We start from the raw sequence: 22,028 nt of genomic DNA, 5'->3' as shown, positions 1-22,028 counted from the left end.
TATATAGTTTTAAGTTGATAAGAGGTTTTTTTAAATCAAACTAAGATGTATGAGGTCTTGGGAGATCCTCCAAGTACAACGCTTGCTTAAAATGGAAATCATTTCCTGGCAATTTTAACTATGGTATACAAATTTGTCCTGAAAACCAGGCAGGAATGAATATTTGTATGCGTCGATGACGTAACGATGAAAGCCAAAATACCTGTCACAACTCAACTGACATCGATAAAAATAACATATACAGCAGGAAGCGTAAGATCCTATAAAATCCTTTCTTATCTTTCTTGGTATTGTATTGTGTTCCTAGAATTTCCTATCATTCCGAAAGTATATTTTTAGTCGGATTATTTTCGGACATTTTCGGCATGATTGAACAGTACTCGGAAGAACCCCGGAAGATATCGGAGAATGTCGTGAACGTCATCAAAACCCTCGAGTGATTTCCGTCTGCATTCGATTCCCTGGCAAAGAGAAAACAAGAGTGACTTGAAGAGAGTTTTTCTCTTCTGATCCCAGTCTATATGAGATCTTCTGTGCATTAACACTTAGAATTACGAATGGCTGATTACTACGAAATACTAGAAATTTCAAGGAGTGCAACTGAGGCGGATATCAAGAAAGCGTAAGTGAGCTAGAGACCTTTCGTTTAATGCACACTGAACGTCCTGTCGATTATTATTATGACTGGCTAATTTTATCAAACTTTTATTTGTAATCCGCGTGTTTATGTTATTCAGAAGCGCTGTATTTAAAGCCCCCGAGAGTTCACTGCAGATTATGTCTAACAAACGTCGTTGGGTCGAGGGAGAAGAACAATGAGAATTCCTTCTCGACACACTGCATGTTTGAATTATCGAATAGCTTACTTGTTTCTAGGACTCGACTTTCAATGGTCTTTAACTAGTTTTTTATCCGTGTTTTTACTGCTGAAGTTTTTCTCTTCGTGTATGTGGTCTTAGCTGTGATTTTAGCCCATTCGTAGTCAAATCTATGCATATCTATCGAAAATATTTGAGTTGGTTAAATTTGGTAAATAAAGCTCCCAATTCTGACGCGTCTTATCTTACATCATTACTTTTTATTTCACACAGCTTTCGTTTTGAAAGATTTCATATTTTTCCATTTACGTTTATATAACTAAAACCCCTTAAGACTCCAACTACCTAAAAGTTTGGAAATAGTTGACCGAATTTTTAAATAATTTAGTACAAACTGAACTCTAAGCTTATGTGCAAGCGACGCCTTCCACGACATTTTAGCATAATTTCATCTAGCTTTCATAGTTTTCTTAGAAAATATCCTGTGTTAAAAACACGATCCTGTATTGATTTTTATACATGCCCGTTGTTGGCTGGCAGCTTCACCTAGAAATTTCGTATTAACAATTATGATTTAATTGTTTTATGGCTGATTAACCATTGACTATAGAAATACGCGTACAATCTCTTCAGCAGACGTACTTACGTACATATAATAGTAATCGTTAGAGGAAATTACATTATGGTCGTCTAATACAACAATCATCTCAAACACATCAAATATTTTGTCTTCAGAAACTACATTAAAGTGTTAGAACAAATTTTAAGGTTTCAAAAATCTTCACAATCTCCAAACTTGAGTTTAATATTGTTAATCAAGAAATTACATACTGTAAACAAGACCATTGTAAATTTGGTGGACTTATGCAAAAATATGAGAAAATGTACTTTGACTGTATAGAGCATTTTCACTCACATGACAAGGCAGCCATATTGGTGTACCCAACAATAGAAACTACACAGTTTTTGCATTAAAATTAGAGTTCCATTGCCAGAAAATTGTTTTGGTACACCAACATGGCCCCTGTGACATCAGGTGAAAATGGTCTATATATAGCTGTTGTTCATTGGCTTAATTGTAGAAGCATGAAATCATTCTTTGAATCAAATGTTGTTTACACAATTTCTGTTTTTCTGGTTGGTCATGAGAGACTTGCCCCAAGACCTAAAACCAGTTACTTCAACTCGTTATAACATGATAATGTTGCTATATATTCATCTTTAAATTTTAAACTTTTGAGTGATATCTAATTTGATCATGGGATGAGGGCCACATGTTTGTTAGGCACTAGCTATGAAGTGCTACCCATTTAAAACTGCAATAATATAATATTACTTGCATCCAAAGTGAATAGAAATTATTTTCTCTATCATTATTGTCCAATAAAATGATATGCATTATGAGATCTCACACTATTTTTGGCCAAATCCTGCTGTGCTCCGTGCCTCAATTAACACCGTGCCCCAATTAACGCCAAGTAATGTTTAATATGTTGACCATCCCATCAGTGAATAGAACATTTGTGTTTCAGACAATCATAGGATATCTCAAACAAATGTTTTTGATAATGAATGTATATTGAAATCAGAACATTAGCTTTTGTTATTTTAGTTTGCTACTATTAGTATATATAGTTATAAGTGAATTCAATAAGATAACAAAATAAGTTGATTCTTTTCAGTCAAAATATATATAACATCAAATAATTTATAGATGAATTAATATTATTATAATTAATAGGTATAGAAAACTTGCACTACTATGGCATCCAGACAAAAATCCAGACATCAAGGAGGCAGCAGAGGAAAAGTTCAAGGAAATCTCAGAAGCATATGAAGTACTTTCAAATAGTAAGTGGCACGCCCAACAGCTATTTCCTATATTTAGTCTCAACCTATAAAAGGTCTATCAAAAATAACTGAGCTACTAGTGGTCTATCACAAATCTTGCACTCCGATTGGCTTAGCTTCTAGTGGTCTATCAGTGATTTTTGAGTACCAAAGCTGTGGTGGCTAACTTGCATTTTATAACTAATGTTTTCAAAATTTGTATCCATTTATTTGACTGATAAGTAGGTTTAAACTAAATGGTCTCATGGTCTACGAGTCAATATTCCATTCAGCCTTTGGCCTCATGGGCTATTGACTCGTAGATCATAAGTGCAAGAGGACTAATTGTTAATTAGATAGAAGGAAAAAATATAAACATGTTTTTTGTTTGCAATTACAGAGGAGCGAAGAGATATATATGACAGATACGGCAGGGATGGATTGACAGGAGGTATGTAGAACAGATAGATCATACATGTAGCTTATCATTAGCTTTAGTGCTCTAATGGGGAACAGGAGGGGGTGTCTGGGGGAATTAAAATTAGTAGGTAATCATCATGGCTAAAAATAACACCCAGTCATCAGACAATGTCCAGTTAGAATTGAAACTTGCCTGGTCAAATCCTTGCCTTGCTGGTCATTTTGACAACATTGATCCAGAAATGAGATATGACCGAGCTAAAACTAATTTGGCCGGTCATCATTAGCGATAACTTACCAGTCATTATTTTAAGCCCTGATAATAAGAATATTATTGGGTAATAGGGAGAAAGTTACCAGTTAAACAAATTACCCATTATGTTTACAAAGCCTATTATCCACGAATCAACACCGATTGCATTGGACCTTCATGTGAACTTGCACCTTGCTACCCATGAATTATTTTTTGGTGTTTTAGTATGAAGTATATGAATATGAATATGAATTAGGATATGAAACATTATAAGTATCAAAGTTGTTAATGAAAGTGAATTAAGATTGATCAATGTTTTTTCAGGTGGAGGAAGAGGTGCTGGCCCTGATTTTGACTTTGACTTTCATTTCCATAGACCTGAAGAAATCTTCAAGTAAGCTGGTTTACTTCCATAGATATAGAATATTAGTACAATTTGGTTACTTAGTGGTGTGCCTGCTAGGCAATTGGCATACAACAGACTACTTATATTAGGGCAGTTTCCATGCAACAGTCTTCCCTTGCCAATTTGTCTCAACCATGTTTATGCCGTGAGCGTTTCACAGTCATTTGAAAACTGCTGTAACAGTGGTTATTGCGTCCTTACAAAAAATTCCAAAACTATTTTTTGATCTACATTTTGTAATGTTGCCAGTGAAGTAGATACAATGTCATAAGCCCTGGACAATTTATTTCACATATCACATCACATTACATCACAATATCACATACAATATTGTATGGATTTATGAGGGAATAATCCCAGTTATATTAATCTGAATATTAAAAAATATATATGTTACTCATTTTAGGAACTTCTTTGGAACAAACGATCCATTTTCAACATTCTTTGATGGTAAGGATCGGTAAACTTGCAATAATTTTGCTCAAAATATTTTTGTTAGAATAATATTACATTAAGATTTAATACCTTGGAGTTACCTCTGAGGGGTGCAAACCATTTGTTGCCATTTCCACCAGAGCCACGCCTACCAGAGACTGCTAAATATGATGATCATCCAATGGAAATTTTCCAGCAAAATTGTCACTTGTCTGTCCAAATGCTTCTTTCACTGGTATCATTCAATGTTTTGTTCAATTTGGTCATCATGTTCAGTCTTCATTGAAAGACCTTTCGTAAGCCCTGCTCCGAAACCTTCCAAGGGACAAGTTAAGATTACACCAGTCCTTATTTACTTGCAACAACTGCATGGAAGCATTACGCACTAGTTCTACTTTTTTTGATTGGAGCGAGAGTTAAATCAATTGCTTATAACAATAAAGACGGACAATGAAGATTTTATGGGAGCCCCAACTCCACCAAGGGGTACTCCATTGTTCTGCAGTGTACTAGATCACTTGCTAACCAAGACTGTTTCTTTTATAGATGACATACCAGGATTTGGCAGTAGCTTTTTCTCAAGAAAGAAGAAAAATAATCCGAGTAATCGAAGGAATGAACCATCACATCATGGTAGTCTATTTTCAGATCCTTTTTCCGATCGTTTCTCAGATCCATTTGGAGGCTTTGGTTTTGGCTTCAGTAGAAGTTTTGGTCAAGATCCATTCAGTACCTCAAGGTAAGAAAGATAAAATGAAAAAAAGAAAGAAACATGGGAGTAAATCAATCAGCCCTTAACTGTCTACACTCTTAAGTCTGACTGTAAAGAAGGACCTTAAAAACGTTTCTCCAAAAGAAATAAAAACATAATAATTTAAAAGTGGATTTTTATGGAGGTAAGAAAACTGGAAAGCCAAATATAAAATAGTGCAAACAATTTTCCCATTTCTTTGTTTAATTCATATTTTTATGTAATCTATTCTTATCTTTATGCCCAAAACCGCTCATTAAAAAAACACACCTTCACCTCCAATTTTGAGCAAGTTGGCCAGAATGCCAGTCTAATTAATGTTCATTAGGTAACAGAAAATGTTTTCAAAAAACTGGAGAAATGTCCAAAATCCTAACAAAAAATTCATCAATCAAATTTTCAACATTCTGAATTTTAATTAACTGGAATCATAGCTACCTGTCTGGCATGGGCCATATTATTATGAAAATTGGTGTAAATACATACATACATACATACATTAACTTTATTTTATCTCAAATTTATAGAGTTAGCTACAGATAGCTAATTAATATCTCTGAAGACATTAATATAAATAAACAAATTATAATTAAAGAAAAGAAAAAATTAAAATACTGTTAATATAGAGTTCATATAATGTGTGAATATTCATGTTCTTACAGTAAAGTTAAAATTAATTTCTTTACAGCTTTGCTTCATTTTCTAACTTTGGAAATGGTGGAAATGGAGTTGGTGCAGGTAATATGCAATGAGTAAGCTAGTATACAGTCCTTTGACTAAATGTTGTCGTTGATCGGATCATCCCTACGTGCCTAGACTGAAAAGGATAATGGGTAAATTACCCAGAACTTGCATCATCCAAACTGCTCGCCAGTTTAAATCTTCGCCGTATGCTCGAGGCATGGTTTTAGGCACGTAGGGATGAAGCTGATCAAACGACAACGTTTAGTCAAAGGACTGCATACACTTAGTTGAAAAAACGTTATCAGTTGCAGATCTGAAATCTGAGAGCTAGCAAGACTCTTCAAATTATTGTAATATATTCACAGCCAAACAAAATAGTTGTTTTAGATTGGAAAATGAGGCAGGAGCATTGAGTTAGCAATGTGATTTTTTCTGATTTTAGCCACAAGACCCTAAGACAATAAAAATGCCAAAAATCCATTTAGTCTGGGATCACCCATTTAAGATCTTGGACCGACAATGTTTTTCAAAATAGGTATGCATACGCCTTGACAATAGTGAGTCAATCATGTTTTCCAAAGCCATTGTAAAATGGATGGAAGAAAGTAAAAATACGAATTAATTTGACCTTAAATATTGAGTTAAAGAATTTGAAATAATTTATGTGCCAGGTTGGTAAAATTAATAACATATGACTATTGAAAACGTTATTTATATATATATTCTTTTCCCAACAGCAAATGTAAGATCAACCTCTACTTCAACCAAATACGTTAATGGAAAGAAAATCACAAAAAAGAAGTAAGAGAGTTAGAAATTTGATTTCAGAGGGATCCCATTTACAGTGCAACTACTACTCCAACCAAAGCCACCTCGACAAATTTTCCACAAATTATCCAATAGTGTTTGAGTATTTAGACAATAGATTAGAGGCAAATTTTAAATTTAAATATTTTTCCGTTGTTCCGGTTGGTAAAACTAAATGATGAAGAAGAGCTTGTAATATATTTTCTTCACAAATTAGTGATTTGTGTCACCAAAGATATAGAAAAATAGTAATGTACGACTTCAAATACGACAGGAAAGCAAATTAGAGACCGTATAAAACACAGTCTTTATGATTACAGTTTGTTTCTTCCAGACAAAGATATTATCAGGCTGACACTTTTAGATCTTATCACTATGTTGCTATGCGACAGCATGTTTATATTCGACAACAAAGGTGCCTTCAGTCTTTTAAGCCATGTATTTGTCCGATTTGTAGCAATTCTATTGTTCAGATTCCTACTTTTAATTGGCTAATTTGTAGAAAATTTGTCGAGGTGGCTTTGGTTGGAGTAGTCGCACTGTAACCCATTAAACAAAGTCAATATTAAATATATTTATGTGTGATGCATGATGCAGGCTAAAACTTAATGTGTCATACTGTAAGACAGTGAAAATAGCAAAATGATGAGCATCATTTGTGAATTCTGGTTTGCCATTAATTATATATTTACCGTACGGTTTATACATAAATTTTAGAAATATTGAGGAGTGAAACGTGATTCCAAGTAAATTGGACAATGTTAAATTTACAAAATTTTTCTTTCATTTCAGGATTGTCGAAAATGGCAAAGAAACAGTAGAGGAATATGAGAATGACACATTGATAAAACGCATTGTCGATGGAACACCTCTGCAAATAACGCAGTAATTAAACAAGCTGTCATTGCTATATTCCGTGTAAAAAATAATTATAATAATATGCTGCAGGGTAAGGAGAAGTTGGTTTATAGATTACTAAGTGCATGAATCTAACCTTTATTTAGCCTTTAGATATCTAGATATAGTAAAAAGGATAGTATATTTAAAGAAATGATGTTTTTCTCTAGTAGTTTCATTGAAAAGTGGGTTTGATTGTGTAGAGATCGGTATGTTTTACCACTGAAGGAATGGTTCGAAGGAATGATTGTCATCTTATAGCCTAGTCACACAACATATATTCTCTAGTATGGTTTCCTTCATAAGATGTTTATGTAGATACATTTGTGAGGCTATATTTTATATAACATATAACTATTGAAAACACTATAATCATCAGATGGAATGCAAGCCTAATAGACCAGTTTCAAATTCCAAATTACCGTTGTGTTCCTTGATTACAGACTCATTCACAAAGGGTTAGCCTTGTATCAGTGTTAAAATATTCACAAATACCAACAGAAAAGTAAAGAATGCACAACTTTAACAATACAAACACTTTGAAACTTGACAGACCTTGACTGGAACACGTGAATATTCTGCACAAACTCGAGGCTAACCCTGTGCAAATGAGTCTGTAATCAAGAAACACAGGGGTAATTTTGAATTCGAAACGGGTCTATTGGGGCAGTAGATTTATGTATACATAGCATGTGATTTGATTTTTATGTACCACGTGAGAATGAATGAACATGGTTAAAGTGGCCATATAATGCTTGTTGCACTCAAACAATGCTCTCATCAAAAATATAATTCTAGTTTATAAAAAATTAGTTATAATAATTTTCTAATATATAATCATAATAATTCTGTTATCCATGCCATACCACTGACTGAAGCTATAGCTAGCATGCCTTAGTTCAAATTTCATTTAATAGATAATATTGCAGCTAATGACTTTAAGCTCAAAAAGTGCATAGAATAATATGCTTGCTTACGTTTATGTTTGCATGCCAATAATATTAATAATTTATAAGTAATGTGTATGTACCATATGAGTTGCACATTAAATGTTCTTTGTTATATTTAGTATGTTTGTAAATAGACTAGATTACTATTCCTGTCCATATTTACTTTCCTATCGTGTTTGTTGCCCAGGGTGATTTAGTCTTTCTTTATGTGCTAACAATTATTATGTACAGTAAGGATGCTCAATCCATGAACAGTTCAAGTTTTTTCCTGGTTATAACTTTCTATTGTTCCAAACCCTCTTTATGAAGCATTGAGTTCAAATACACCAAGTGATCAAAATAAATATTATTTCCAATCAATTGGCTCAAGGCTCAAGATTTACAGTATGCATTTGTGAAAAGTGATGAAAAGCTCAAAGTGTTCATGGTTTGAGTGTATATCAGTGAGTAAATTTCAAAGAATTTATAACTATACTGAATAAAAAATTTTCAGCAAGAGGGATGAGGATGATTCATTCCAAGAAACAATAGGCAAGTGCACTTTAATGTGATTAAATTAGTCAGGGATTAGGATACTTAGGTGGCTGTGAAACACCCTGTTATGAGTATGAAAAAGTCTAACCTAACATTAACAATGTTAATTTGCCAACCATTATCACTTTTTTTGCCAAGTTGCTTCATTTCATCAGCAAATCAATCTCTGGTTGGCAAATGTAATTAATGTAATTAAATTAGTCAGGGGTTAGGATACTTAGGTGGCTGTGAAACACCCTGTTATAAGTATGAAAAAGTCTAACCTAACATTAACAATGTTAATTTGCCAACCATTATCACTTTTTTGCCAAGTTGCTTCATTTCATCAGCAAATCAATCTCTGGTTGGCAAAGTAATGACAATATAGCTAATGTCACAGCAACTAGCGTTACAGTGTAAATTACAAACCATGCAAGTACTAAAATATAATTTTCTCAGTTAGATAAGTGTGGCACATTACGCACTAACATCTGCTAACCACTTAGACACTCCTTAAAACTAAAGACAAGGGACAGGAATACTTATGCAAGATAGTAAAATATACTTGATCTAGTTGGAAATATCTTAAAATACGACTTGCTAAATAGTTGTTAGCAGATTTTGTCATTAGGGGTGACCAATAGGCAAGCAGTACTTAAATTGTAAGACCACAAAACATGCATATTAATTTATTCTAAAGTGAAGACTAATTTGAGGCTCTAAGACAGAATGGACCAAATCCACTTGGGCATAATGTTTTCCCAATGGCCCACTTCCGAGATACGCTTCGCTTGTCACGCACAAAAGTTTCAGTATGAGGCTATGTGCTAAATGCTCAGTCATTCGTGACAGGCGGTAAGAACAAATTTAATTTAGCACGTAGCCTCATACTGAAACCTTTGTGCGTGACAAGTGAAGCATATCTCGGAAATAGGCTATTCAGACCACGTCATTCCTTCCTTTAAGATTTTTTAGTTCAGTTGTATCCATATTTTCATGTGTCTTCTCATGCACAACCGACTTTTAAACAACAAAAAAACTCTCTCTATATATATAATGACATGTGGTCTGACATGGGAAATCTGGCCCAAGTAGATTTGGTCCATTGGCTGAAAATTGAAGGTTATGAGACTTTGGATTCAAGGAACTTTTGAGAAACCTCAAGTTTGTAACACCATTTGTCACCACTTCATTAGAATCCATGTTGTTGGAGTAGGTTGTAAAAGTGGTAACTGGAAATGTTTAGTCTAGCCATGCTTGTAGCTATGATGAAATCAAAGGCAGATCCCGGAAGTTGTTAGAGAGTTGTCCCAAATGAAGAAAATTATATAAAGATAATGCATCTCTTCAAAAAAGGTGTCCGGTGCACTACATGACCCCCCCTGCATCAGCCCATGGCTATAGAATGCAAACATGTAACTAAACACTGCTGTATAATGAGTCTAAATAGCATTATTGTTTTCTACCCATTTCAAATCATGTTGTGCCCTTGAGTATCATTCCTTTGTTTACCATCCTATGGGAAATGATGTGGGAAAACTGCACAAGATAACATATCCATAAATGATATACTAGGTCTGCTTGTTTGGTTTATGTTTTAACTATCAACCAAACTTGGATTTTTAAAATATTTTACGATTTCTAAAACCAGAAATGCCGTATATTCAATAATTGGATAGGTCAATTAACTTCCTGCCTAATGCTTGGATAGAATTTTGTGGTCAGTCAGCTTCTTTAAATGTCTTAACCTCAGTAAAATAATTCATAACTGTACATGTCAAACAAAGTTTTCATTGCTATTTAGTCTAAATTATTTCGTCTTTAGTGTTCGCATTTAATATAGGAGAAATGAGCTCCATGTTTGTAATAGGATGAAGTATTTATATACTCATAATATTATATATATTAGTGCGTGTTGTATAGCGTCTTTTATACAGAATTTTGTTCAAGAGAATATTATTTTGTAGAATAAAAATAGATTTAATTGGTGTTTGTGAAGCTTGTTTAATAACGACATTATATAAAGCTTACCTTGCTCTTTGGTTCTCGAGTTGCGTTTGAGAGTCGTCTGGTTGGCTCCAGAATACGACAGCGAAAGTTTCAGGAATGCAAATCCTAATCATAGAGTGTAACTTGTCTTCATTTTTCTGCACTATACACCCCCTTGGTGAACAATCTAACAAATACACCATATAAACAGCGAGAATTCGAGTGCAGTGAAAATGAAACATCAAATCAACAATTATGCGCAGACCCGGGGTCCAACTTTAGGTGCGTTGAATATATTAATAAATGATCATATATTTTATCTGATTTGTTCAAATGGCACGTGAAAATTTGAACAGATAAAGAAGGAGATTGTAGGGCCCAGTGCGCTTACAGCGGCATTAGAGATGTTCTCGCTACAAGTTGCGTGAATTTGAACCCGCCCTGACCTCATGAATTATGACGCGCTGTCGAAATGAGCCAAATTTTGATATTGCACTGCTTTGCAAACTCTCCCAAATGCAGAATCAAGCTCAATGAATCTATGCAGTACAGCGACGTCATTCCTGCTTTTCTGCACATATATTCCCGCTACAAGTTGCGTGATTTTACACCACTTCATCATGACTCGTGACGCGCTGTCGAAATGACCAAATTTTGATTTTGAGCTGCTTGCAAACTGTCCCAAATGCAAGATAATTATATAATAATAATAATAAAGTTTCCCCTGTTGTAAAGTGCAGAGATCAAAAAACCATTTTTTGATGTCGCAGTTCCAAGCACTGCAAAAATTGCACGTGTCCTTTACACATGCAATTTTTGCACGCTCAGGTCAAACGTCGAACTTCACATGAGCCGAACCTAATTGAAACAAATGGATAACAAGGTGGTTTTCTTTGATGTCATTAGGTTCGGCTCATGTTTTTCGACGTTTGACATGAGCCTAATAATTTTGCGGTTAAAATGTCCTGTCTCAATGTCTCAATATAGGAGATTTAGAGAATAAAATCAAATAGAATTACATTGTAAAAGTTTAACTTCACTGAACTTTTTTATTTTTATATTTACGTTATCCAGGTAAGTACTTCTTAAGAGTAACAGAAGATTAAAACTACGCGAAATAAAAATAAAAATATGATTCAAAAAGTTTAAAAACTTTTCTATTTCTTTTAGTAAAAAAGGAAGAAAGAATGACAGATATTGGTCCTGTTTTAAAAGCTGTGTTGTTAAACATCAGAGTATCGCACTCCAGATTAAACCTATGCCTTCTTGACACTGCATCGCACTCGGAAAACCCTGATAAATCTATGGATACGCTGTGTATTTTTCATTCCTAGCGTAAGCACACCTTTTAAAACAGAATTCGACGGTTTGGTTCAAAAAAATAAACATATCGAGCTTTAAGCCCAACTTAAATAAACGGGTTCGAAAACGCCACATTCTTTTAGGGGTAGAGAAATAAAAAATGATATCCTAGCGCTGCCACCAACCTATGGCGCGTGTAATTTCAACAGGAAAGGTTTAGTCAAGCAACGAAAGGAAAAATAACGAATGCATGAAGAAAGGAGCCTACGAAGACTGAATATTGCGATGAAATAAAGCGCAACAGAATTTCCTTCCTCGCGCAAACAAGACTGTTTATAGTGTAACGAAAAGCAAAGCATGTCGAAGAAAACAAGAAAAGATAGACGAACTTCAAGCTTTTTCAATCCTAACACTGCCTGAAACTCCCTAGAAATCTATTAATCATATGATCTTTAAATACACCAAATTACACTTAACAGTTAATTATGTGGTCTCTGGGAGATTCCAATACTTATTTTGCAGCTAAGCTTTTACATATTTATATTTATATATAATGATAATTGTCTTGTTGTTGTTACTGCTATACTGATTTGTAAGGGATATATAAGAACACATGAGCGCAAGATTTAGAACCTGCTATTGGATTACAACACACCACGACAGGAAAAAAAAAAACACGCACACTAAACATCCACTCCGTTTTGTTTATCTCACAAATAGATACACACGATGCCACTAATGAGTCCCAAAACACTACAGTTATACCAGTTTCAGTATATACAAGAAATTAGCGGCCGACTTATCAGAGACCTGGTATCGTTTTACTGAATAAAAATTCCCTTTGACTTGTCTTTTCTGAGAGTGGGAACATGATGCTCAAGTAGAATGGACCCTATTTTAAGACCTTATTTTTTCATGAAGCACAAGTACCGATATCCACGAAAGACGTCACATCTCACTCTCATGTCCTCGTACTGGAAACACGGTGCAACATCCTCTCAATGCTAGTAGTGTACTTCACGGTCAATAAGGGCGTTGCAAATATAATTATACTCTAAACTAAAGGAAAGACTACGACCTATAGCGGGTAAAAGTTTAGAGCATTGAAAAGAAATTTTTGGGCGCCACTTATTCATAGGAAGGAGCCTGCTTGCCATATTTTTTTCCAAGACATCGCCCGTCAAACAGTGCATGCAAGAACTGTGAGGCTCAAAAAAGCTCATAAAGAAGCTTGAGGGAAGGTTATATAGTCTCCCTCGCATCCGTTTTTAGTGTCGGTCGTCACGCAACGCTCCCGAGCGTTGCGTGACCACCGACACTAAAAACGGAAGCGAGGGAGACTAAAGGTTATAGTGCATGAGCTTTTTTGACTAGAGAAAGGGTTAAAAAAGGTTACACCAACGCACCGACATGTGGTTAAAGGCTCGGACTAACGGTGAAACATTGAATTCAAAGTTGCCGGCAAGAAAGTTTCTCACAAGGGACAACCTTTTCTGTAACAAAACTATGAATCGAAAAGACAAAGCTATACATCGCGGGATGATAACAGCCTTGCGATCGACTATTTCATTGACTATAAAAAGCAACTTTGCAGGCACATCCACATTTTGTTGGACGTAACAGTTGCATCATAAGTCCAGGCCTTAGCAACGATCATCAGTGTGTATCATTAAGCCTAAGCGATGTCAAGGTTCTTCCGTCACACACACACTCGCTGACGCTGAAATGTTTACCTTAACTTGCTTAAACATCCAAAGGAAACGCACTGTAAGGATTTTGATTTCAAGCAGTGCATGCTTTGAGTCTAGTTTTTTGTTGGGTCATTACTGTGCACACAATCCAAAAGTCATGTTACCGTACTTTCGTCAGATACACACATCTAGTCTATCAGCCTCACAACGATTTCAAATACATTAGATACATACATAGATGATAAATAGATGGTTAAATGACGGTTATCATGGATCAATGCATGACAGAGTATTTCCAAGGTTCTAGGTCAGTGCTTTCATCGGTGGCTTTGGTTATGGTTTCAGATTTCACTAAATACAATGTACACAGACAGACAGACGAACATGTTGACCCACAGTATTGTGAGTTTCCACAGGCAGCCCAACCACGGTTGTCGTGCTGTTAAATTACAGAATGTGAATTTTGAATGAAATTATCGACATCCCTACTTTAGTCGTTCAGTTCAGTCTTTTTAAAAGGCAATGTGGTTCATGTGGTAGTGTTACTGGAAGTCTTAATGAGAAAAGTTGTTGGTATTAGAAAGACACAAGAGCAAGAGCACGATTAAGGCGATTTGGTCACAAATATACTATAATATACAACAGACAGCACGAAAGCCAAGTTTGGGCTCCCTGTGTCGTGTCAGGCTGCTCCTCGACGTACCACGAGCATAATTTAACGTCTGGTCTGACACGCTAAAAGACTATAATTGTATACCATTGTCATATCTACATCAAATTATTTTAGATGGGAAAGTGAACCCTTATAAAAGACAATACAGCTGACAATGACTTGGTCTTGCCACACTGAGTATAGTATTATATACACTACCGATTGTTATTATAGTAACGTTAAGGTGCTCTATGGGAGGGGAGGGTGGCGTTGGTTGACTCAGCTTTCGTCCTGTACCTCCATTTGGTCGTCAGTGGCTCTGTTGAAAGAGAAACATTTTAGTTTACGATAATAACGTGAATAGACTCTGCGTAAAACTGACTGCGCAAAGAATTGAGCATGTACCCAGTACGCCATGGCGTAACGAGAAAAATGGATTGCCATTGTTAAGTATGGTTATGGCTGCGACGCAACAGGAACAGGAAATCTACGATTCTGATTTAGAAAACAAAGGCCATAGAAAATGGAACAATAATGAAAGCGCTTCCTGTTGTTATGTTAATCAGTGATAAACATGAAAATCTATGGCAGACTACTTACGAAGTCGATACGGTAATAATGAAAGGGCTTACATTATGTTATTGACTTCGCCCAAGCAAAACATTTGCTGCTGTGTACGGTAACATTGAAACGGTTTCCTATTGTCTCGTAAATAACAACCCCACCACCAGCACTTAACCAATATTTTGCTCTATTAATCGCTTTTTCTTAATAAGAAAAGACTTTCATATTTACACTAATCAAGGCTTTCAAAAAACATTTTGACCTCACAGTATTTCATAGGCACAACAGGAAGTATACGTAAAGAAAGAAACACGTGCGTGTGTGGATACAATACGCTACATGTGACAAGTAGGTACCACGGAACAGGAACACTGAGTTGGCAACGGTTGATTTACGTGTAACAATCGATCCACAAGTGACGTCTGTTGTTATTTTGTGTAGGCACTTAAACACTACCCACGCAACGTGTACAAAAAGAATTATTAAGTTTGTTTCCACGTGTGCACAGAATAGACTGACTACATGTGGACTACAATTGCGATAATGTGAAAAACGAGGGCAGATTCAGACAAAAATTATAAGGGGTGGGGGGTGGGGCTTGACCGAATTTTGCTAATGTCACTACAGAACTTGGAAAAAAATATCAAAAAATAAGAAGCAAAATAAGAAAAATAACCACTGTCCTGAAGGGGGGACTACAGCCCCCTTTGCACCCCCCTGGATCCGCCCCTAAAAAACGCTCTAATATTCAAGAGAATAAAATATTTATATGAAAATAACTGTAATGATTACAATACCTTATTAATAGGAAAAGTACTTTCACGTAACTCTCAAATGGAATTAAAATCGACAAAATGCGCGAAATGTTCTCTCAAAATGCGCGAAATACCCGCCGCCAGATTTTTCCTTGTACTAAGTGTACCCTGACTAGAACTGAAGTAGCAAGGGTATTTCCTTACTTATCTGAATCTTGAACCACACCCGGCGCCATGGATAATGATGCCAAGGCGGATACAGTTTCTAATTCCTCCTTCTCCCTCTGCTGAGCTTCGACCACTGAATGGTTTATTAGAGAGCCAGTTCTCTTGACTGAATTCCAATACCGACCTACGAAATAACATCACATAGTAAGACAAACGAGACAACTATTGAAGAACCTACCAAAGGCGGGGTCAGGATGATGGCCTTCTGTTAAACACTCTCACTTCTGAGGTCCGGGATTAGAATTCCAGTCACCCTATGTCAGCTGAGTTGGTCAGTTCTCTTTCTGACTCTCAGCTTTTTTTTTTTTTTTTTTTGGCTTTCCGGTTTTTCCTCATTCCTCTATGCAAACCGACACTAACTAATTCAAACTGGTTAGAGTGTGCTCAGAGGCCTTCAGTTCGACCCCATTGATCTGCGCCACTCGCTGCTGTACTTGCGGTAGTGAATAGCGATAACAAAGGATACCTCGAAGGAAGATAAGACTAGTAGAGGTTATTGGCGGGGCAACAAAAGTTTAGGAGTGTCTTTTAATTAATTTCAGGTTTTTCGCTGACTTTCTTATCTCGTCCAATATTCTACAACATTGTTGTATGTTATCTTTACCACGACGGACTCCATGCTAGTTTTATACACGCTAGTTGTTTGTATGCAGTCAATCTGCACACGATTAATGCATGGTGATATACAAATGAAAATCCTTACTTTGAATGGCAATAGTCTTCTCAAGTACAGCCACAGCGTTAGGGTTAGGCGGTCTCGTCAGGCTTTCCTTCGGTACTTCTGGCAGCTGAAAAGAATAACAATGTTCAATTCATTCTTATCTTTGGAATAAAGAGATGCACGTTTTATCTGACTACGTTCGATTCCGTTGGTGAGATCCGTTTCTAATTCATAAAACCCGAAAAACAGTTTTAGTCTGGTTAAGCAGATTAGTTACCTCTTGACTTAACAATCCCCTTAGACAGGCTTCTGCGGCATCACATAGGGATGGTAAACTGTAACCACCCTCTAGAGCCATAACGAGTCGACCCTGAGCTAGTTCCATCAGCTGTTTAGTTAACTGCGCAAAACCTGAAGTCAAAAATGAGAAGAACGTTACTGGCGAAAATCAACAGCCCTCCATGCACCAATGATGCTAGAGCTGATGCTAGAATGGCACAAACGGTGAGGTCATGAAACAGGTAGTCTTCGCAGTCGTCATTAGATTCGATCCCAGATCCTGATCTGGTGCCGACACTAATGAAGGTTACGATGGAGACTACGAAACCGGATTGGCCTCACCTTTTCAACTACTATTGCTGCTTATCCAGTCATAATACTGGCATAACATTGTTATAATCAAGTGAAGAAACTTGCTTGATTTTTCTTAGGTACCCGATATCTTGTCTCAAAAACATTTTATGAACGTGCACAAGTAAAGGGGCAAAAATTGGGGGCGCCCACAATGTTAAAAAGTTGAAGATCTTTGTCAACAAGGAAAGAAATGATACTCAAAGGGGTGACACGAGGCTAAAGCTGCACATCGGACAAGGGACTATAACGTTTTCCTAGTGGTAAAGATTAAGCAGTCAAGGACAAGTGGACTGGTAAGGAATAGAAAGTGTAACATAAAGATGCCGGTACTTACATGCAGCAGTTACTTTGTAACCTCCAAGCTGAGGTGAGTGACCAGTAGCAGCATCAAAACCAGCTGATACTAGAATGATCTCAGGATCAAACTCCCTGGCAATGGGCATGACTACTGATCTAAAGGCTGCCAAATACTCTGCATCACCGTATAGTGGATCTGGTGTAGGAAAGATAAAACAAGTTAATTTTAGAAACAATCTTTAAAGAAGGAGGCCTAATTCAATCCAGGTCTGATAGCTATCTGTAATATTTCGTGTTTTAGCCACCTTGAACCACCAAACTGACTTCCGAGGATTATTAGCCTGCGAACAAACGTTTCCCTAAACATTTTTTCCCGCAGGGGAGAAGGGGTACGAAAACGTCTGCACGCAGACTAAAGATTATCGGTAGGAGCAAAAACATCTGAATACTGGCAGTGAATGGTATTATGGATAGGAGAAGCACAAAAGGGTTGTACAGTCCATACACTACAGACTTTTTTCTCAAGATTGTGCAAGGAGCATCAAACCTTGGTGCACAATAAAACGAAGAAAGACGATCACTTTTTTATTTGAAACTGGGGAATGAAAGTTCTAGATGAAAATTGTAGGCCAGGAGAAATTGAATTACTTGTGTAATCATAGTAAAGTGTACTAGCTATAATGAATTTTCGGGGGAAAGGGAAAAAAATGTTTGCGATTCACATCCCCCCTCGAGATGTAATCACACTTCGTGGCCTTGGAAATGAGTCTTTGCGCAACCCTGAGTAAAAGGTCTAATGTGTTAAAAAGCCAATCACTGACCTAATCCACCATTCCATGCAATATTGACATTATATCCAACACCAATACCAGCTCCACACTGTACAGAAATATAGGAAGAAACAATAGTTTGTCAAGGTTATTCATTCACAGGTATGTCTGGGTAATACTGCATGTCATCACCGTTGTCTTATTGTCACCGTTGTCTAAGCAATTTATTAAGTACCTCCTAGAAACGGCAAGCACGACTACTATTTCACTCGATGCCTTTTGTATCGGGCTATTTCGTTACGCGATAAAAAAATGTGCGTCGCACTTGCGCAACTGATGCTACACTAGGAAAGCCTCCAAATTGTTTTTACTTTCGTTGCTAGAAGTACAATTCCAATTCGCTTCTTTCTAGGACCGCGCAAATATTAAAAGATGAGGTTGTGGTGTTACGCAACTTGTTGCGCAATGGAACTTAAACGAGACGAGCTGCAAGAAATACTACTAAGTGTAAACCACCCTTTCAGACAACATGCTAGTACGCACCTCTTCTGACTTCCCAGTACCAGGAAAGAATGTCTCGTCGTCATGACGATGTAAGGAAATGTACAAGACATGGGGATCATCATAGAACATCTGCTGTGTACCGTTACCATGGTGAATATCCTAGAAAAAATAACAATAAGTATTGCAGCGTTAAGAGAGCATTTTGTGCGAGAGTTAACTTCATTGCTAATTTAAAGCGCCTGTCTTATGCTCCTACTGGCGGGGAGAGACATACGTAAGTAATTCAAAGTAACATCCTGGTCCAGAGCAAGGAATTTTAAATTGGTCTCGAGAGGAGGATTCACAAAATAAATTGCAATTCTTTAATACATAAGGATTATAAAACGCGCCCACATGTCTCAGTACTGTGATATAAACACGCTGGGAGCTGTAGAGAACGAGAAATGAAAGCTTAGGAACACGAGCCGTAGCTAAGTGTTTTTCTTGCTTTTTGAGATCTCTACAGAGTGTTTATATCACAATACAGAAAATACCAATTTAAAACATTTTTGAGCGATTTAGCTCGAGCGTAAACAAACACGGTAACCAGCCAATCAGCGTACCCGTTTTATCACAAATATTTTATAAATGACGATACAGGTAGGATTGAGCAAAACGGGTAGTGTTTGTCCCTTATTTGAAGATAGTAATGAGATTCGTGAGTATAATTTAGATGCGTAAGAGCTAAAACATAAGCCTTTGATGAAACTGTCTCGACATCCGGCCCCACGTCGCAACGTGGGAAGAGTCTAAAGTTCATCCCATATCTCATTACTGTTGACCAATTTACAATAGATTTAGAGTTTGCATGATGTTAGCCGGATCTAACTCACCCAGTCAACGATTAAGACTCGTTCTACTGACATCTTGAGTCGCAGAAGTCTAGCAGCAATAGCGACATTGTTGAAGTAACAGAAACCCCTGGAAAGAAAATACTCGTGATTAATAAAATTATAAATGAAACTACTTATTTCAATTACTCCCATCAAGTAATCAATGGATAAATCCTCTATATAAATTCAAAGAAAACAATGAACCATTATAGGTTGCGATCTTACTGTACTGTAATCAAGGATTTTGACTGTAAAAACACTGATCTTGTGTGCTGTGATTAGTCCAGTGGAAACCGTTACCGTGTATCGGGATTTAACAGTCACACGAAGTTTAATTTTGTAAAAACTTTCAGACCTCGTTTCGTCTTCACCCTCCAGACCACAACCCCTAAAAAAAGGGAAAAAAGTTCTTACATAGCTTGATGAGCTTCAGCGTGATGACCAGGTGGACGGACAATTGCCATACCATTCTGTTGAACCAGACTTCTTGTTAGTACAGTAGTCTAATCTACTCTAATTCAAAGATATAACTAGCTAAAAACTAGTGTGAGCTGCGTCGGTGTTTCTAATGAAACAGTAATGATGAAAAGGTAAATTATACACCGTGAAAAGAGGAAAAAACTTACTGACGTTTCGGACGCTAGTCCTTCGTCGGAGTAAAAGACGAAGGACTAGCGTCCGAAACGTCAGTAAGTTTTTTCATCTTTTCACGGTGTATAATTTACCTTTTCATCATTACTCTAATTCATATTCATATGCTACTGTAGATGCATGCGTAGGAAACGGCTTACATGCAAAACTCTCAAAAAAAAAGTAAGAAATAAAGAAAAAAAAATAGAAGAAAAAAGAAAGATAGAAAGAAAGAAAGAAAGGAAGAAAGGAAGGAAGGAAGGAAGAGAGGGAGAGATGACAACCACAACATTTCAGTCTAGACACCATTTGAGCTTCTTTACCCACACAACCTTTTGTATCATAAAAAAATAGATATCATACAAACGAACCTTTAGTTCTTTTTCTGCAACCTTGTAGGCTAACTCTACAACACAACCCACTGCCATCCTAGCAGCATTAGCACTATGTATCTCGTTCCAAATAGTATCACCGTCAACCTGTAATAAATAGTCACTATAAGTCATGCACGTCAACAAAGGAGATCAACCTATACACAACCCACATATAATAGGAGATACCTACCCCCATCCCTCCACAGGGTAAGGTATTGAAACACTTGAGGGTGGTTATGGTCCCGTCTTCTGCTTTGGTTCTACACTGAGTACTGCCACCATACAGCATGGTATGTTGTTCACTGTTATCAAGAACAAAAAAAAAAAATGATTAAAATGTAAAAGGGAGGAGCACGTGCGCTTCTATTGCACCTTCTCCCGCACGTTGATCGTGGGTTAAATAACTGGACCTTCAGTTCATCGAACCCTTTAACATCCTCTGGTACGGCTAGATCTAAGAACGTGTTGGATTAAGCCTACCCGTAATCAAACACGAGTAGAGTCGATTCTCTCCTATGCTTCTAGGGTGTTCTCCGGTTTTCCTCCGTCCCCAAAAATCAATACTTTCAAGTTCAAATTCTATCATCGAAGAAAGTCCCCAGGGTTTGTTAGCCACAGACTATTGAAAGTTACGCTTGTCGAACGAGGACGATTAAGTAATAGAGAGAGACCAACCTGTGGACGGTAAGGATCTCTGCAAGTGTTGCCTTCCTGGGTCGTACACGCTGATGATAAATATTACAGGTCGTGAGTTTTTATAGAAAACTGAATATTGTTATCAAAAAAAAAAAAGGTTTTAGTAACTCTACCATACCCCTTACACTTACTTCGCATATGTTTGTTACACCAGTCTCTTGAAGACGTGCCCAAATGCTCTGTAAACGGCCGGGGTGTTCTGGATGAGAGCTGGTATCACCACAAGAGCATTGATGCTTTAGCATAAGTGTGTCATATACTATTCCCGTACGGGTAGTCGGTGTTGCTGCCTGGCCGCTTCCTGGAAAACACGTAAACATGACACTAAATATGCGCAAAAAGCTACGAAAAAAAAACCTGGCAAAGAACCTGAAGATCTGGAAACAACACTGTGCATCGTTGCCGACGATGATACAAGAAATAGTAAACTACACGACGTTTCTACCAATGCAACTTTTGCGTGCCGTGTTTCGGCAACGTAGAACGTAGACCTACTTCCATCTTTTGAGCGCGCGCCAAAAAATAAATAAATAAATAAATAAATAAATTTCGAATACGTCGCTAGCTACAGCCGCAGTTAAGGAAATGCTAAAATGCTTTCATATTTGGTTCAGGTTTTTGTCCAAACGGTTGTTGTAAAATTATA

General features: G+C 36.7%; 2 protein-coding genes across 3 annotated transcripts in view; one reads left to right on the top strand and one right to left on the bottom strand.

The window, feature by feature from the left end:
* The first annotated feature begins 287 nt into the window (after positions 1-287).
* Positions 288-8,370, top strand: LOC116288575 (dnaJ homolog subfamily B member 6). Its single transcript, XM_031695378.2, has 9 exons — positions 288-622; positions 2,560-2,669; positions 3,049-3,099; positions 3,646-3,715; positions 4,134-4,177; positions 4,709-4,901; positions 5,602-5,651; positions 6,335-6,398; positions 7,197-8,370. The coding sequence occupies exons 1-9, from the start codon at positions 558-560 to the stop codon at positions 7,291-7,293; spliced, it is 744 nt and encodes a 247-aa protein (XP_031551238.1). The 5' UTR covers positions 288-557; the 3' UTR covers positions 7,294-8,370.
* Positions 8,371-11,782: 3,412 nt separating this feature from the next.
* The window catches only part of LOC116288571 (histone deacetylase 4), a 29,194-nt gene continuing 18,948 nt past the window's right edge, over positions 11,783-22,028 (bottom strand). For both annotated transcript variants that reach the window (XM_031695373.2, XM_031695374.2), the window contains 13 exons: positions 21,514-21,683; positions 21,362-21,411; positions 20,877-20,988; positions 20,684-20,791; positions 20,097-20,152; positions 19,683-19,770; positions 18,850-18,969; positions 18,358-18,415; positions 17,574-17,732; positions 16,884-17,017; positions 16,649-16,733; positions 15,922-16,069; positions 11,783-14,717 (listed from right to left, as the gene is read on the bottom strand). In XM_031695373.2, the coding sequence (XP_031551233.1) occupies positions 14,678-14,717; positions 15,922-16,069; positions 16,649-16,733; positions 16,884-17,017; positions 17,574-17,732; positions 18,358-18,415; positions 18,850-18,969; positions 19,683-19,770; positions 20,097-20,152; positions 20,684-20,791; positions 20,877-20,988; positions 21,362-21,411; positions 21,514-21,683 (1,328 nt within the window). In that variant the 3' untranslated portion in view covers positions 11,783-14,677. The remainder of the gene's footprint in view (positions 14,718-15,921; positions 16,070-16,648; positions 16,734-16,883; positions 17,018-17,573; positions 17,733-18,357; positions 18,416-18,849; positions 18,970-19,682; positions 19,771-20,096; positions 20,153-20,683; positions 20,792-20,876; positions 20,989-21,361; positions 21,412-21,513; positions 21,684-22,028) is intronic.

Source organism: Actinia tenebrosa, unplaced genomic scaffold (assembly GCF_029948245.1).
Source record: "Actinia tenebrosa isolate PJP-AT-01 unplaced genomic scaffold, QUT_ActTen_1.0 PGA_scaffold1__47_contigs__length_23844297, whole genome shotgun sequence".
Taxonomy (NCBI): Eukaryota; Metazoa; Cnidaria; class Anthozoa; order Actiniaria; family Actiniidae; genus Actinia; species Actinia tenebrosa.
The sequence above is the reverse complement of the archived record's forward strand: the minus strand, read 5'-3'. Positions and strand labels throughout refer to the sequence as shown.